General features: G+C 46.2%; 1 protein-coding gene across 1 annotated transcript in view; it reads left to right on the forward strand.

Annotated features, from left to right (window-relative positions):
* LOC138249226 (matrix metalloproteinase-20-like) overlaps positions 1-19,167 on the forward strand; it is a 93,113-nt gene that overhangs the window by 65,823 nt on the left and 8,123 nt on the right. Inside the window, exon 8 of the mRNA XM_069203202.1 lies at positions 14,090-14,246. Within this exon, the coding sequence (XP_069059303.1) occupies positions 14,090-14,246 (157 nt within the window). The remainder of the gene's footprint in view (positions 1-14,089; positions 14,247-19,167) is intronic.

Below are 19,167 nucleotides of genomic sequence, written 5' to 3' on the forward strand. Positions count from 1 at the left end.
GTGCCACAACCCTTTTTACTGCACTGACATGTCAAATTGAAAGGGCAGGAATGCACTGTATTTATGAGTTATGGTGGATTCCTGTCCTTTCAGCCTTCAGCTGTGCAGAAATTGCTGCAGGGTGCCAATGCAGGCACCCTTTCACCATGGTGCAAGGAAGTCTGCGTTGTTGGCACGTTTGTTTTTGTGGGACACCTTCCTGTTTTTGTGTCACCTCCCTGCACCAAAACAACCAATGGAGGCATTGCCCTCTTTCTATGTGTGCTGCAGAATTAATAACAACTCAGCTTCAGACCTGGACTGTGGCAGGCAAAACAACAGTGAGGGATAGTTTGGAGATTGGTGCCCTTATCCCATTCAAAGAGCTATGAGAACAATTTGCATGATCCAGAGGCTAGTTCCTGATGTATGAGGCATTAGTGTGATCCTATACAGAATAATGGAATGGGGGCAAAGAGGAAGATCCACGACACTCAGCTTATACTATCCCTTGACTCAGCGAGATGACAGGTGACATGTTTATTTAGGGCGCTAAACAACATTGATCAGGGAGCGTTGGAGACCCTTAGGGCTCGGTGAGCAGGCATCTTAGACTGTGCAATTCCTAATGGAGAATGGGATAGAATGCTTACCAACCCCAGAAAATCTCTTGCAACACAAGACTGAAGTACACCTAGTTTAACTATTTATATGTGACATACCTCACATCTCACCAGCTGCAGGTGATATTTGGTGGGGATGCATAAGAATGTCCGGTGTCCCAGGCATTAGATTCAGACTTTATGCATATGACTTGGTGCTGACCGACAGTCCAGAACTATTAGAATGCTATCCTACAGTGCGCAAGAGAAGCTCTTGGGCGCACCTTATCTTCCACAATAGAGACATGCATGCTGAAAAGCTTTCCTAGACCAAAGAAACGCAGAGCGGACATAAGATTTCTGAATCTGGCCCTTGCATTGGCTAAATGCAGGATCGCTCTGGCATGGGAATCTAGGACAGGACCAGTGATGGAGATGTGGGTGAGGGATGTCACAACCTGGGCTAGGGAGTGGAAAAAATAATTCTCTGTCAGAAAGACACTTGAAGACTCAGGAGACAACCTATTGCAGGGCTGTGGGTGAAGATACTGGCAGGACAGACAGGAGCTCAGGGGTGGACAGGACTGACTTGGAAGAGGATGAAACTAACAGTGACAAACACAGCTCCCAGGATGATGGGGGTAGGGGACACACCCCACGGGCCCAGGATTAAATTTGGAGAAAGCTAGACATGCTACCTCATATGCGGATATAATTTTACACGCATTCTTTCCCAGATAAGATGTGTGTATCTGCTAGAGATGCCCTAATGCTCTCCTCATGCAACGTACAGGCGTATCCTACTGAATGACCATGACCACACCTTAGACACAAGGGCAGGGTTGGTTCCTCTTCCCTGACCAAATACATCACACCACATGGAAATACACCTCCAGAGATGTTAGGTTTATTATGTTACTTTGGTTGACGGTGGCTAATTCTCTCTCTCCGTTGACCTCATCTTCTTAACACTAGCTCACAACAAAGTACATCACAGACCCTAAAAACCTAGCTGAGAGGTAATGTAATCTAAACCTACCACAACACCTGATCCGGGCAAGGAGGGTCATTACACCCCTCTTAGAGATCAATCAATACAGGTAGTAGGCTGCTAAGAACATGTATAAGGGAAATGAGTATGGGAATAAGTGCAACTTGGAAATACGATGTGTGACTGTGATGCCCGTATGTTGTTGCTTCTCATATGGTTTCTTCCCTCAGAAAACTGTGATTACCCTTACTGTGCGAGAATATTGTTAAGTTGCATTAGTCAATAAAGATATAGAAAAGAAAATCAGCATATTAAACATGAGTTTTAAAAGGAGTACTGACAACAAGTTATCTGATGCAGTTTCTGTTTCAGTTGGCTGCTTCGGTATGAAACCACGCCTATGCTCCTTGACTTTTCTGCCATGATTCACACAGTCAGAAATATCTTCGTCTCTCTCTTACCTCTTATGTTGCTTGTTGGCTGTCACACAGCTTAATCAAAACTCACTCCATGCTTTTTTCTCTTTTTACACATTCTGCATGGATGGACACATCAGTTCTTTTGGCTTCCACGTCTTTGTTTATCTTTCAATCACCATTTTTGGGCTCACTCAACCTTCCTCTCAATCCAAAGGTAAACAGCATTCATGTTTCACTTCCGTTTGCCCTCTTTCTTCTTTATCTTACTCATCTTCTTTACTTCGATTTCAATTGATTTTCCCTTGTCTGTAATATAACTTTAAAGGCTCTGCCCGATATCTCCTTATCGCTGCATTAATCCTGAACATCTCACTTCACTCACTACTCTTAAATATTATTATGCCTCTAACAGTGAGATTTCCTCTTTTGTGCATCCTTACCTATTTTATTATGTCGCTCCCAACTATCCAAACCTCTGCTCCTTGCTCAGTTTTTCTTCAGCTAATTGTATGACTTTTTTTTTAATTTTGAAATTGTTCATGAAGTTTGAAAAGTTTTAAAGGTAGATAAAATGTGTTTGAAGTAGGTTTTGCAGTAGAAAAACACTGAAAATGCCTACATTTGATAGAAGGTTCACGAAGCTCAAAAGGTTCACGAAGCTTAAGAGCTTCACCTCTGCGTGGAGTACAACATTTCTGAAATTTGCTCAACCTTACTATTGAACACTCCTCGCTTTATCTTCAGGCTTCCTCATGTTTACCACTTTTCTACTCTTCTTCCTTAACTATACTATTCTCCACTGACCATATTCACTTTGTAACTCTCAAGTAATTTATATTCGATATATTTACATCACTTTCAAATCAATTGCCAACATTGCTCTTTAATTCCTTTCTCTCACTGTCCACCTCATTATCCATCCTTCTTCCAATTTGTATTTTCCTCCATTGTGTCTGCATTGTCATTCTCGCTTATTCTTTCAACCTTCTTTCCAATCTTCCTCCCTCTATTCGTCTTTCTCCCATTTATTCAACTTTTTACTAGGAATTTAAAACGTACCTCTTTCATTCTCTTTATCACCTCTTTGATTTTTTTGTGTTGTTTATATTGCGTATTCTGGAGGCTAAAAATACTTGCTGAAAGCACAGAAGTTTTGGCTCTTTTGTACACAGTTTACGAAATGTCAATTATTGACAAAACTAGCCAAATCTGACGAAATTAATTTCAGGGGATTAATATTATCAATAATGCAGTTGATAAGAGTACCCCGATTTACAAATGAGTGCCCCAGCCTATATCATTCACAATTGATTGCAAACAATTCGGACCTGAAGTATAGAACCGATTCAGGACCGTTTACAATTATTCAGTAAGTTCATGGTGGTGAATGCTATATTGTGAAGATGCAGTGTTGTTTGGATAGGTGGGTCTTCAGCAGGGACGTAGCTTCGGGGGGCGGTGTTTGGGGTGTTACACCCTTTATTAAATGTATTTTCCAGTAAATAGTTGAGCACAGTTGAATTTACTCAGGTATAGTGAGGTGACGCCGGATTTCACCAGAAATGTTTACATACACAGTGACAAGAATGCAAAAACATTCTCTCCCTTTCTGTCTTTTGAAAGTCTTTAAAACGTAAGTTAAATAATGTTTATCCTCACGAGTACCCTTACCAATCCAAATTTCTCTCCCTTTCCTCTGCCCCTTACACTCCTCTCCTGCTTGTCATATAATGTATTTTAACATTATATATACCAGAGTGATTGTCTGGAAATATGAAGCTCACCCCCCTCCCCCAATCTTACTGTCCAAGCCACGCCCCTGGTCTTCAGCTTATTTCTGATATGCAGAAGGGCTAGGGTAGTTTGGATGCTAGTGGGTAGGCATATTCGCCAATGAGTAAAGAATGTAGTAATACCAAACAGTTGAAAATTTGAAAACACAATAAAAGCCTGTTAGAAATGGGGTCATTGGTTGGCAGTCAGGTTACCCCCTGTCCGTGCAAGGACCCTCACTCTAGATAGGGTAAGTCACACACAATCCAAATTATCCTGTGCCCACTCTCTGGTAGCTTGGCAAAGAGCAATCATGATTAACTTAGAAGGCAATGTGTAAGGTATGTAAATCATGCAATAACACAGTATAGCACCACAAAAATACACCACACAGGTTTAGAAAAATACATAATATTATCTGGTAAAAATGCAGGTCAAACCGATTAAAATGCAATAAGCATATGTTGAGATATCACTGTAAAAGTGACATAAAGTGTCTTCAGTCTTTTATAAGCAATAAATGTCTCTTTCAAGCACAAAGTACCTGTTTTTTTTTCAAAACCTCCTCAAAGAATCACAGAGGAGAGGATGCATGGAAAACAAAGGGGTGTGCGTTGATTTCTCGGGCCGCACACAGAGATGCGTCATTTAGTTTTCATGCAGGAAGGGCTGAGCATCAATTTCCAATGCTGGGTCATGGATCCTCTTCAGGTTGCAGGGTTTTTGGACGCCCCAAGGACAATGCAGGGTTTTCCGGCGCTGACAGTATGAAGTCACAGGGGCTGCGTTGATCCAGTGAGTGTTGCGTGGAAATTTCTACCGCACAGCAGGGTCTGCGTCGATTCCTCTCTGAAAGTCGAAATGCGACATTCCGGCTCGGCTGTGCATCAATCCAGTGGGCCGTGCGTCAAATTATGAGTCTCTACGCTGGCATTGCATTGATCTTCTTGTAGCGAAGTCGGGCTGCATCATTCCGGTTCAGAGTGCCGTGAATTTTTCACAGCGGTGCAGGCTGCGCATCATTTCTGGCAGGCTGTGCGTTGATTTTTGCAGCACAAGGAGTCTTTCTTGTAGAGATGAAGTCTTTTTGGCCCTGAGACTTCAGGGAACAGGAGGCAAGCACTATCCAAGCCCTTTGAGAGCACTTCTCACCACAGCCAGAGAGCAGCAAGGCAGCAGTGCAAAAGCAAGGCAGCAGTTCTTAACAGAAAGCAGACAGGTGAGTCCTTTGGGCTGCCAGGCAGTTCTTCTTGGCAGGATGCAAGTTCTGGTTCAGCTTCTCTTCTCCAGGAAGTGTCTGAGTTGGTAGGGGCAGAGACCCTGTTTAAATACCCAAATGTGCCTTTCAAGTGGGGGAGACTTCAAGGCGTGGATTAGAAGTGCACAAGGTCCCCTTTCAGTTCAATCCTGCCTGCCAGGGTCCCATAGGGGGTGTGGCAGTCCTTTGTGTGAGGCCAGGGTACAGTCCTTTGACATGTAAGTATCAGGCCCTCCACCCTCCCAGCCCAGGAAGACCCATTCAAAATGCAGATGTATCCAAGTGAGGCTGAGTATCCTGTGTTTGGGGTGTGTCTGAGTGAATGCACAATGGAGCTGTCAACTAAACCCAGCCAGACGTGGATTGTAGGACACAGAAGGATTTAAGTGCAGAGAAATGCTCACTTTCTAAAAGTGGCATTTCTAAAATAGTAATATTAAATCCAAATTCACCAGTCAGCAGGATTTTGGATCACCATTCTGACTATTCTTAATATGACCTTCCTACTCCTTTCAGATCAGAAGCTACCCCTTAAACAATATATGAGGGTGGCCCCAATGTTAGCCTATGAAGGGAGCAGGCCTCACAGCAGTGTCAACATGAATTTGGGAGTTTTACACTACCAGGACAATTGAACTACACAGGTACATGTCCTGCCTTTTGCCTACACAGCACCCTGGTTACATAGGGCATAACTTAGGGGTGACTTATATGTAGAAAAAGGGGAGTTTTAGGCTTGGCAAGTACTTTTAACTGCCAAGTCGCATTTGGCAGTGAAACTGCACACACAGGCCTTGAATGGGAGGCCTGAGGCAAGGATAAGGGGCTACTTAAGTGGATGGCACAACCAGTGCTGCAGGCCCATTTGTAGCATTTAATCTACAGGCCATTCACACATATAGTGCACTTTACTAGGGACTTATAAGTAAATTAAATAATACAATTTGGTATGATCCAATGTTACCATGTTTAAAGGGAGAGAGCATATGCACTTTAGCACTGGTTAGCAGTGGTATAGTGTGCAGAGTCTTGAAATCAGCAAAAACAGTATCTAAAAAGTGGAGGGAGGCAGGCAAAAAGTTAGGGGAGACCACCCTAAGGCTGTCAGGTCCAACAAAGCCCCACTCCAATTTACAAAAATTGAGAAAAATCCAATGAACCAAATGACACCAAAATTTTAAATATTCAGCACTCCAGTTCCCTAGCTAGGTTTATTCTTTACAGTGGAGATGATTTTTCAAGGTTCTTCCACTTAGATGGGAACTGTCAACGGACTGGCTGAGTTGCTCTGTTTGCATGATCGCCCCTGTTTTTTGGTCTGATACTGTTGGTTTTTGGACTCTACTATCAGGCCACAGTGCACGTGCTTTGATCCCTTAAGTCCCTTGAGTCTTGTCCATGAAGGGTGGGAGAAATGCAAATGGAACAGAAGCAGGATATTATGGTCTATGTAGTAGGCCTGTGAGCCCTCATAACTGAGTACATGAAGGGATCTAAGAAAGACTTGGAGGCTAGCTAAATGTTTAAACCATCGCAAAGACTTGTATCCCATCAAAGCCGGCTGCCTCATTGGAAGCACCACCGTGCAATGCATCCTCAGTGCAGGCCCTTGTATCATTCATCGACAACAACGCCAGACTACACATCGCAGCCTCGCTGTCACAGTCACATTGTGGTTTTGCAGAGGTGGGAGTCGGTTTTGTTACTGCTGTCTGTTTTTGTAGCAGTGCTGCTAAATCGGCCCACAGCAACAAAAACCAGGGGCAGCTCCTCCATAAGGGCGGAGGAGTGTTGCCCCTCTGCCAGCAGCATCAGCTGCAAAATCTTTCAAAGAAAAGGATAATAAACAATGTTTATTATCCTTTTCTTTGAAAGGGGCGGGGCCATGGGGGTGACGTGCACTGAGAGAGAGTGCACAGCACTCCTCCTCACTGCACATGTATATTTGTCCGGCCATCCTGGACCGGCAAACGCACATGAGCACAGGGCTCTCTCCAGCCCAGCAACACAGTTGCTGGGCTGTGGAGAGCCTGCACAGGCTCCCAATCTACCTGGGAGCACCTAGCCAGGGCCAAAGCAGCGTCAGGATTGGCCACAGGGCAGGCTGGGAGCCTGTGCCTGCAGCATCCGAAACAAGGAGAGAATTGAGGCGAAGCACAGGAGCAGAGGTAAGATGTTTAAAAAAAAATTATTCTGTTAATTACCCCGTGCTCCTCCCCCGTGCGCCACCCCACGCCACCCCTAGGAATCCTTGTGAGCCAGTAGTACTTTGCATTTGCCCAACCCAGCAGCTGGTCAAACAAAATTGCCAGGACTGCTTTGGGTTTCCAGTCCAGCCCTGCACTGTTGATGCTTTGTGCTTTTTTGTGCTATTTTCACTGAAATCTTTAGAATTGCATATCTCTGATTCTACTGATTGTATGTTTGTTGTTTTGGTCTTGTTTTATTTATTTAAAAATATTCTATTACTCTAAACTGGTGTGGGATCTGTTGTGTTGTGTTTTCACTTTATTACTGATGGAAGTGCTGCACAAATACTTCACACATTGCCCCTGAGCTAAGCCTGACTGCTGTGTGCAACTCGAGGGATGAGCATAGGTTCATTTAGCGTTTGCTAGTGATTCCACCCTAAGGTTGCTGCTTGAGAAGGGTTTCATCCCCTCAACCAGTATCTGAAATTCTTACACTGGTTTTCGGCAGTGAGGATTTGGACTTGAATTTTGCAGTGCCTTACAGTAATTTTGTGTAACGCTACCACCCCACATAAATCATTTAAGACCAATACAATTTTTGTTTTATATTCACCTTGATTGGCTTCTTTGTGTTTTTCCAAATCTACTCTCATTCCATACCTGTCTGAAACTATACCTGCAGTTATGAAGTTTGAGCTAGCCAGCTTTGAATGTTACACTGTGGCTGAGCGTAACAGGTCTGCAAGGAGAGGGTACTGCAAATGAATAAGGGCACCAAAGCAATGGAGTTGCAAAAAAAATGGAGGGCCTGGACAGAGGTCACCAATTGCCGACAGCCACTGAGGAGCAGGATGATGAGCATGAGATGGATGAGCAGGACCAGGATATGGATATCAGCCCTGAAAAGCAGCCACCTGAGCTAGAACTTACCCATCAGGGCAAGATACAGTGTCTCTTCGCATGGCATGTCCCCAGAGGAGCTGGCAGATGGGAAGGCAGAGAAGAAAAAAAGTTCAGGCCACAATTGGCCAAACTTAGAATGGAGGAGAAGCTGGCCTTGGAGGAAAAAAAGGCTGGTTCATGGAGGAGCCTTAGAGAGCTGGACCTTAAATCTAGACAAAGAGAGCCCAGAATCATTTTCTGGACTACTTCAAAAAGGCACTGAATAGCTGGGTCAAGGGCAGCCAAGTGATGATTACAATGGGCTTACAATAGGGACTCCTGCTTGTCAGAGAATGCACAGCGAACCTGTGCATTCTCTGAAAAGCAGACAGGGAGGTTGTTCCCCCAGTGTACAGAGTGTTATGAGTACGGGCACTTCAAGAGAGACACCAGGGGGGTCATTCTAATCTTTGTGTGCAGCGGGAGCCGCCCGCCAAGCGGGAACCGCCAGAAGACCGTACCGCGGTCAAAAGACCGCGGCGGTCATTCTGAGTTTCCCGCTGGGCTGCCGGGCGACCTCCAGAAGTCCGCCCGCCCGCCCAGCGGGAAACCCCCTTCCACGAGGATGCCGGCTCCGAATGGAGCCGGCGGAGTGGAAAGGGTGCGACGGGTGCAGTTGCACCCGTCGCGATTTTCAGTGTCTGCTATGCAGACACTGAAAATCTTTGTGGGGCCCTGTTAGGGGGCCCCTGCAGTGCCCATGCCATTGGCATGGGCACTGCAGGGGCCCCCAGGGGCCCCACGACACCCGTTCCCGCCAGCCAGGTTCTGGCTGTCAAAACTGCCAGAACCAGGCTGGCAGGAAGGGGGTCGGAATCCCCATGGCGGCGCTGCCTGCAGCGCCGCCATGGAGGATTCTTCAGGCCAGGGGAAAACCAGCGGAAAACCGCCGGTTTCCCTTTTCTGACCGCGGCTTTACCGCTGCGGTCAGAATTGGCCTGGATGCACCGCCAGCCTGTTGGCGGTGCATCCGCGGTCCCCGGCCCTGGCGGTCTATGACCGCCAGGGTCGGAATGACCCCCCAAGTGTCCCAAGAGGACACAGCCCCCCACGGGTGGCTAGGCACCTAGGTTGGTGAGTGTAGCACTTTGGGAGGAAGTCATCCCTGTTAGCTTTGGTGGGGAGCTGACACAGGTGACCCAAGTATCCCTTGGGGACAAGAAGATGGTGTCAAAGCTCATAAGCCTGCCAATACTCCTAAGTACAGGTAGTGGGTCACCATCACTGGGCAACAGGTGGTGGCCCTGAGAGACACACGAGCCAGCATGACTACTGTAATGGGTCAGCTGGTGACCTCTGAGAAGGTCCTCCCTAACACATTCCACCAAGTCAAAGTCACAGACAATGGTGAGAGGGCAAGGACCTGGAGCACACTATCTGGAAGAAGGTTGAGCTCCGGTCACACTATCAGATCTCAGGGTTGCCTAAATGTGTCCATATAACCACACAGTCCATAGCTGCCCAGAAAGGTAGTCAAGGGAGACTTGAGGCTGGAACAATGTCCCAGGCAGCTGCCAAAAAGAGTAGGGGCAAGGGGCGCAGCAAACCAGTCCCTAGAGTTCCTGTGGTCCAGGTTGATGGGGTACCTAAAGGGAATGCTCCTGAGCCAACCAATGAGGACATTGCCATCCTGGATAACCTGCCTGATCTTGCTGGATGGCAAGCTGAATGTTGGCTCACCAGGAATAAATGCGGAAAAGCACAGAAAGAATGCCCCAATCTTGAAATGGCAAGCTGAGGCCCAGGCAATAGGCGATACATTTACAAATCACCTTATCTATTGGGAGAATTACCTCCTATATAACAAGCCTAAGGTTCCTGTACCTGGGGTGGCCCATGTGCTAGTGATCCCCCAGTGTTACAGGGCCTTCCTTCTGGGATAGGCACATGATAGTCCATCCAGTGGATCTCAAAACCCCTAGAAGCCACTGCTCCACATGAACCTCCTCAAACCACGCTTTGAGAGGTCCAAAGTCAACATGCTCTTTGTGACAGATGAAGGTTCGAACCTCCTTAAGCCATAATTTGAGAGGTCTGAAGTCAACATGCTCCTGGTGACAAGTGAAGGCATGCAAAAGGAAAGCGAGCCCCTCGTGTCTGCCCAAGAGCACAATGGGTCACTAGATGGAGCCAATATCTCTCTTAATTTGATCTCAGGCATCAGAGTGACTGTCACCAGATGGTGGGGCAGTTTTCCTCTCTGTTCTCCCTCACACCTCAACTCACATACCTGTGCGTCCATGACATTGACAATGAGACTGTCAGCCTGTTAAAAACAATATTTACACATGGTCAGACAATGTGAGGGCCAGTATCAAGAAGGAGTTCTCCAAGATGCTGGTGTTAGGGGTGATTGAACACTTTAACAGTCCCTAGTACAGCCCTGTGGTGCTGGTACCCTAGTCTGCACCTCCGGGCACCACTGCAGAACTTAGCTTCTGTGTGGACTACACATTTCTGTCACGAAGACTGACACACACCCCATCTACTGAGCTCAGGAGCTTATTCACACGCTGGGCTCTGTCACGTTCCTGAGTACCCTTGATTTTACAACAGGGTACTGGCAGATTGCTCTGACTGAGGAGGAAAAAAAGGGGTCTGCATTCTCAACCCCAGTGGCCCGCTACCAGTTTGGGGGCTTTGGCTTTGGCTTGAAGAATGCCCTTGAAACCTTTCAGAGGTTGGTCAACAGGGTCCTATCTGTGAGGAAGGCATTCTGTGCCGCCTACCTGGATGGCATGGTTGTTTTCAACTCCAGCCGGCAGTAACCCTCTACAACCTTCATGAGGTGCTTTAGATCCTGCAGCAGGCAGGCCTGACTATCAAGGCTAATAAGTGCCAGACAGGGCAGAGTTCTGTGGTATATCTGTGTGATGCATCCTTGGCATAGGTCCTCACATCCGTCATCGATGGCAGCCTCAATGACAATGCCGGACTCTGCACTGAAGCCCCACAGCTCCTCAGAACCAATGCATCTTCTTGACTGCGTGATGGGGAGGACCCCACACCACCGCCTTGTGGCCTCTCAGAACTGATGCATTGCTTCAGCTGTGTAGCGCATCTTCAACATGGATCCTTGCAACGGTCTGCAAAACAGGATTTAAGGTACTTTGTTCAGAGGGCCTTACTGGGTCCCTGTAGCCAGCCCTCACACCATTGCAGTCAGCCAGAACTTATGCCTTTGCCCCAGTCTGACATGACCAGACTGTCAGACATTTGGCGCTTTGTGCTTTTTGGCATTTTTTTGTGCTTTTTTCACTGAAATCCTTAACATTCCATATATCTGGTCCTTCTTACTGATTGGAATTTTGTTGTGGAATACTTTGTGATGTGTTTTCATTGTGTTACTCTTTAAAGTGCTGCACTGATACTTTACACATTGCCCCTGAGTTAAGCCTGACTGCTCTGTACCAAGAAACCTGAGGGATGAGCACAGGTTAATTTAGAGTTTGCTTGTGACTTCATCCTGAGAAGAATTGTGGTTGCTGCTTGAGAAGGTTTCACCCCCCCCAACCAGTTTCCCAATTTCCTTAACCCTCCTTTCCTAAATCCAACATGTTAGACACCTTGTTCCCCTATATAGTGCTCTTGTGCCCACCCCAGAGGTATTGCCAGAGAGCGGAGCACCCCTCCTCCACGGTCACTCAAAACCTATTTAGGGGGATACTTCTCTCCCACTGGGACTGGTGGCTAGATGACTAGAAGGACAAGGGAGGTGCAGGCCCAGGTGTTAGCTACATCTACCTGTGACAGAGTAGGCCTCTTTGAAGTTAATAATGTTCCTGGGCACTGCTCAGATGGCTATCCTGTCAGAGGAACAGAACATCGCCCCACAAATAAAGAAAGGCTTTTGTACCAGCTCAAGGCAGCAAGTTCACACCTCACCATGAGGTTATTAGGCTCCTGTGTGACAGTTGGAATCTCATGCAAATGGGCATCTAAAGGGGTTAGGCCGATAAAACATGCATTTTTAAATTCCATTTTAAGAACCTCACAGTCAGGCTACAGTGGTATGTCTGCAGACATGTTTTGCACCGCCACTCTAGTTGTGGCACAATGTGTGCTGAAGTTCAGTGGAAACATTTGCCTTGCATACCCTGAGTACACTTTGACCCATCTACTAGGGAGTTATAGGTAAATTAAATATGCCAAGTAGAGTTGCAGACAATTTCAACATCTTTTAGGGGTCAGTTTAAATGCACTGGGGTAAAGTTAGCTGAGCCCTAGTGCACTTAATCAAAATAACAGCAACATCAGTCCAGAAAATATGGGGGTGATCATGCAAAAAGAGGCATTTTCCTACAGAGTGCTTATCAAATCAAGAACATTCCAGTGACACTACCACAATGTATCACATAGAAAAGGAAATCCTCAGGTCTCGGCGGGGCGCCCACTTGAATGGGACAAGGTGATAGTTGCCCGTTCACAACTATCTGATGAGGCCAGCTCTGCTCCTCATCTCCTAGATGTCTTTATAAATCCTTTTGAAGCTTGAGCACAGTTAATTGGTCACTCAGTACAATTCTCCCAAGGTAATTGAATTTTCCCGTAATCCTCGGTAGTGCAATTATGTCATTCAATCAGTGAAAGAAGTTCACAACATTCCCTGGTTCAGAGCTCCAAAACCTCAGATATTTGGGCAACAATACATAAACAATGAAAAGATGTATCTTATATCATCGAGATCATCTGCGGCGTACCCCAAGGCTCATCACTCAGCCCGACACTCTTCAATGTCTACATGAGCCCCCTCGCCAACATCGTACGCAAGCACGACATCATCATCACCTCCTACGCCGACGACACACAACTTATACTCTCCCTCACCAAGGACCCCGCCAGCGCCAAGACCAACCTACAAGAGGGTATGAAGGACGTCGCAGATTAGATGAGGCTCAGCCGCCTAAAGCTGAACTCTGAAAAAACGGAAGTCCTCATCCTCGGCAACACCCCGTCCGCCTGGGACGACTCCTGGTGTCCCACGGCCCTCGGCACCGCACCGACCCCCACAGACCACGCCCGCAACCTCGGCTTCATCTTGGACCCTCTTCTCACCATGACCAAGCAAGTCAACGCTGTGTCCTCCGCCTGCTTCCTCACCCTCCGCATGCTCCGCAAGATCTTCCGCTGGATCCCCGCCGACACCAGAAAAACCGTGACCCACGCCCTCGTCACGAACCGCCTGGACTACGGCAACACCCTCTACGCCGGGACCACAGCCAAACTCCAAAATCGCCTGCAACGCATTCAAAACGCCTCGGCCCGCCTCATCCTCGACAAACCCTGCAGCAGCCACATCTCCGCACACCTGAGACACCTGCATTGGCTCCCAGTCAGCAAAAGGATCACCTTCCGACTTCTCACCCACGCACACAAAGCCCTCCACGACAAGGGACCGGAATACCTCAACAGACGCCTCAGCTTCTACGTCCCCACCCGCCTCCTCCGCTCCTCTGGCCTCGCACTCGCTGCTGTCCCTCGCATCCGCCGCTCCACGGCGGGTGGGAGATCTTTTTCCTTCCTGGCGGCCAAGACCTGGAACTCCCTCCCCACCAGCCTCAGGACCACCCAGGACCACTCCGCTTTCCGGAGACTCCTAAAGACCTGGCTGTTCGAGCAGCGATAACCCCCCTTTTTCCCCTAGCGCCTTGAGACCCGCACGGGTGAGTAGCGCGCTTTATAAATGTTAATGATTTGATTTGATTTGATATCTGCCAAAAGGCATATTTGTACCAATATTTCTCCAAGCTATATACATATTTAAGGGAGTTGGAACTACCATAAAGATTCAAAAAGGCACATAGAGCATGCAAGACACATAGGTTGTCTGGGCAATGCATCCTTGTCTACAACTACATCAATGAACAGAAGCCACAAATTATTTTCAGAAGCATGAATTATTGAAAAGTAACTCTCTATTTCTGTTTATACAGGTGCTAAATTTTGGACCATAAAAAATTTGAAAGCAAGGCGACACCCTACTAGGATTTCAAGGTTGGGATTTCCTGCAGACGTCGGTCACATTGATGCTGCTGTTTATATTAATGGGACTGACAAAACATTGTTCTTTGAAGGACAAAATATCTGGAGGTAAGAACATTCCACGAATATTTAAAAGTACTGAATCTATACAGACCAGACTGTTTACATTATTTTAAGCATCACTGGGTTAAAAAATAATTTTTGTGATGTTTATGGATGTGTTTGCATGTAAACTACAGATGCAGAATTAGGCAGAATGTAAAATGTAACATCTTTGTAGAAATTTGCATACCTATCTATACTGCTGACTGATGTTCCTCAAAGTACATCAACATGTACATCACTGTTAGACCTGTCAGCCTGAGGGTGGTCTTCCCCCAAACATTTTGCCTTCACCCTCCTATGATTCTGAATGTGTTTTTTCAAACTAAATATACATCACATGTAAGGTGGTCCCTATGCAGCCCACAGGGTAGGGTGCATTGTAACTTAAAATGTAGGACATGTACTTTTACGTTTTATGTGTCCTGGAAGTGAAAAACTCTTGTGCAGCTTACCTTTCCCAAAGGATAACATTTAATAATTGCTAACTTTGGATTGAGAACATATAGGAAAACCATGTTTGCAATCTGAGGAATTATAATTTAAAACTCCTCTTTAATGGTCAATTCAGAGTTTAAATCAAAATTGTGCAAATTACACTTGTAGAAAGTTGGCATATTCGTGCCCTAAATATTTGTTGCAACCACCTGTTCCTAGGTCACATGACTGGTTAAAGTTGGCAGTTAGACTTTGCTTATTCCTCCCAAATAGGTCCACAATACAGGGATAAAATGTGCCTGGACGGCCCATCACTAGCAGGGTGAGGAGGTTGAACTGGGCATAGCACCACTTGGAAGCCAATAGATTATGCCCTCCCTTCAAATGAAGGACTTAACATTAACCCATTGTGTCTGCAGCCAGGTTTAAGCAAGGGCAGAGGAGACAAGAAATTTCAAGCACTTCAAAAGGAATTTCTAGAAACATCGCCTACTTCAAAGAAGGCAGCAGGTATAAAAATAGGGCTCTCAGACCCACTCTTCAGTTCACTTTCTTGACCTGTGGAATGACTCTCAGATGACTGCCTGCTGCTATGGGCTGCTGTGTACTTCAGAAGACTGCTTTGATGCAGCTGGAAGGAGGGTCCTGCTATCTGAAGCCTGCCTGGACCCCTCAGAGGCCTGCCCTGCTGCTTGGGCCCTGTTCCATTGCTTATACCCAGGACTCTGAGGGATAGTTGGCTGGCCTCTTCATCAGTGCCTCAGGGACAGAAAAAGACTGCATTCATCTTGAAACCTCACCTGGACTTGCTCAAGTGAGTCTTGATCCTCCAAGTCCTTGCACGTCTGAAGTATTGCTAATGGTGCCCAGATAGCCAAAAGCTTGGGACTTAAAACATTTTTGGCCAGTCTTGTGTGACTAAGGCCCTGATTCTAACCCCGGCGGTCTTCGACCGCCGGGGCGAGGGTCGGCGGGAGCACCGCCGACAGGCCGGCGGTGCCCCGCAGGGCATTCTGACCGCGGCGCTTTGGCCGCGGTCAGAAAGGGTAAACCGGCGGTCTCCCGCCGGTTTACCGCTGCCCTCAGAATCCCCCATGGCGGCGCAGCTTGCTGCGCCGCCATGGGGGATTCTGACCCCCCCTACCGCCATCCTGTTCATGGCGGGAAAGCCGCCATGAACAGGATGGCGGTAGGGGGGGTCGCGGGGCACCTGGGGGCCCCTGCCGTGCCCATGCCAATGGCATGGGCACGGCAGGGGCCCCCGTAAGAGGGCCCCGCAAGGTATTTCAGTGTCTGCCTTGCAGACACTGAAATACGCGACGGGTGCTACTGCACCCGTCGCACCTTCCCACTCCGCCGGCTCGATTACGAGCCGGCATCCTCGTGGGAAGGGAGTTTTTCCCTGGGCTGGCGGGCGGTCTTTTGGAGACCGCCCGCCAGCCCAGGGAAAAACTCATAATACCCTCCGCGGTCTTCTGACCGCGGAGTGGTATTATGGGGGCGGAATTCTGGCGGGCGGCCTCCGCCGCCCGCCAGGATTAGAATCACCCCCTAAATGTCTGCAGCTGGTAATTTGATGTTTTAGGTGCTAGTTTTCACCTCAAGCTTTAAAAATTCATAACTCCTGTTTTACTGATTGTATTTTGTCGGGTTGGTGTCAAATCATTTAACAAATTGTACTCTATGTTTCTGGATTGGTGTGGGATTTTTCATTGTGTTTTCATGGTGTTTCTATTTATGTGCTGTATGAATACTTAAACATTGCCTCTGAGTTAATTTAGTGAGTTTTGTGGTTCACCCTCACAGGGATTGTGGCTGTTGATTGAGCAGGGTTTCACCCTACTCAACCAACAACTCAGTTTCTCACAATCACCTTAATTATCCTGTTTCTACCATATTACTCGTCTAACTACTGACTACCACTTTCTGTGATCCATCACTTCTAGCTCCCATATCAAATCACTCAGATGACTTTCCTCCCTCTTCCCTCATCCACTTCTCTTTCTGCTGTGCCCATGATGAAAGTCGTAGACCATCTTCACTCAACTGAACCTTATCCAGAACAACCGATTCAATCTTATTCTCCACTGTTGCATTTGCAAATCTAACGACTACCCATCACCTATCCCCTCCAAGCCTTACTATTTATCATTCTCCTGTAGGCAGAGAATAACTGAAATAACACTTTCTTAGGAGCCTGTGGATGGGATATCAAGGCTGCTTAGTCTTGATTGCACTCATACCTCTTTATCCCACCACCATGTACTCCCTATTTCGCTATCACTTATGCAAATTATGTTTTATTTATCACTATTACCATTGACACTATTTTCCTATATTTCTTTTCTCCCTTCTTTCTCCCTTTCCTGCCTTTTATTTTCATGCTCTGGGGCAAAGTCTGAGGTTTGCCGTCCCCACAAATGAGTGCCAGAGCCTACCACCACAACCAAACACAAAGTAAGCACTGCTTGTCAGTTTCCCACTAATTTTGCTTTCCCATCAATCACTTTTCATCCTATACCCCAATAGAGTCCTCGTCTGCTACATGGATCAGTTTGACAAACCTCTGAATACATCTTGCTCAGAAGCTCTGTAGCCACTCCGACCGTATCATCAAAATAGTCAAGAGATTATTGGACAACCTTTATTTTACCACTCAAGACATATGTAACCAAGCTCTCTGATGCCTCTCTTGTAAGAAGCATCCTTAGTTATGATTGCCCCAGTCTATACTGTCATATCAGTCAGATCAATCATAACAGCAATTACCTGAGCAGTCAATAGATCCCTGACTACCAAAGACTCCCCTGCCAACCCTTCCCTTTCCTCCTCCTCCTCCTGAGTGGCCCCTTTCTCAAGAGCAAGAACCAATGTTGTCATGTCTGTCATGGAATACTCAACCTTCTGAATGACTCCGCATTTACCTGACTTTTACCGAGATCTAGGGCACATCCTTAAAATCAATCAAGTCTTAGCACAATGAGGTAGCCCAAAGCTATGAGGTGCCAAAGAGGCTAAAATTCAAATAATGCATATGTGACACATATTGATTTATACCCGTCACAGTGGTGCACATAGACAATAAATGTTTATGTATGAAGAATATTGGATGGGCCTTTGTGTGCACTAAACTGGTTCACACAAGTTGTGTTGGTTTATATGCAGAATACTGGTTGGTATACAGAAACACTGGATTGTGTATCAAAGCATATGGTTATGGTGAGTGTATTTTAAACAGAACATTTTGGAATATGCTTCCAATCTACTACTTTATATCACCGGCATGCTGCTATGTCTGTTTAGTGCATTAGTGTATGCACAGTAAATACCAGTCTATGTATAACACAATGGTTTGCATTCACAATTTACTGGTTTGTTAGCATCCATTATTTGTTTTCCTTAATAATGAATTGGTTTAGGGACATAATACTGTGGATGCATGCACACCTTACTGCTGTGCATGGGTAACACACTGGTCCACATGTCTAATGCTTTAGGTGAGACGCATCATTTGCTGTTTTTGCAGAGGCACCTGGCCTACTATAATGTATCGAGAATGATGCAGCCAGACACATTTTAAACCTCAGCCAATGTGACTACATTACTTTTCCACTCATGTTCCTTCGCTGGCTACCTGTTGCAAGAAGACTGTCTTTAAAACCTTTCTGCATTTACCACCAGGTGATTTATTGGATAAGGACCGTGTTTCTAAATGCAAATGCAAAATCGAACACTACACTCGAAGTCGGCTCTTCAAATCCAAAATAGCCCACTTTTAACCAATCACCCCTTCAACAGAACACACATTAATGGGAGGTCCTTGTCTGTACAAACATACAGGTTCCAGAAAACCCGCATAAAGACAATACGATAATCAACAATTACCTAAAATTAAAAGCAATAAAGACGTGGGTGTTCTATAAAAATAGATTTCAGTTGGTCTCAATCTACAAAAATCACTGCTTTGCATATTCAGACTGTGATCCTACCTCTCACACCATTTTGCTCCTAACCTGATTCAGTAAAGTATGGTTACATACCTTCCGAAACATTATTAGAGCACTCATCTGAACCTCACCCTCAAAACCAAATGATATTACTCAAAGGACACACCTCGCCCTACAGTCTCCCATGAATGCGTAACTAATAGAGAAGCTACTTATTTGAAGTATGTCTGAAGTATGTCTGAATGCACTTTCAGGCTTGTCAGGGGTACGAAAGTATTATACAAATGCCCTTACCATACAGTAGAACACCAAGGATTCCCCCCATGTCCATGCTGTCATCTGCTTCTTCAACATTGGACACATTATAAATATCCAATCCAGACCAGACCACCCAGTTTTGAGGGCATCATCTCAGGTCATCCTTTCTAGTATGTATTCCTTATCTACTCCCTGTTTTTACAAGGGAATTTTACTGTAGAATATAAATGTGTCCTTGTGTAATGTAACCAGTGCTGATGTAAAGCGCGACAATACCTTCCGAT

The sequence above is a fragment of the Pleurodeles waltl genome, chromosome 8, assembly GCF_031143425.1.
Source record: "Pleurodeles waltl isolate 20211129_DDA chromosome 8, aPleWal1.hap1.20221129, whole genome shotgun sequence".
Lineage (NCBI taxonomy): Eukaryota > Metazoa > Chordata > Amphibia > Caudata > Salamandridae > Pleurodeles > Pleurodeles waltl.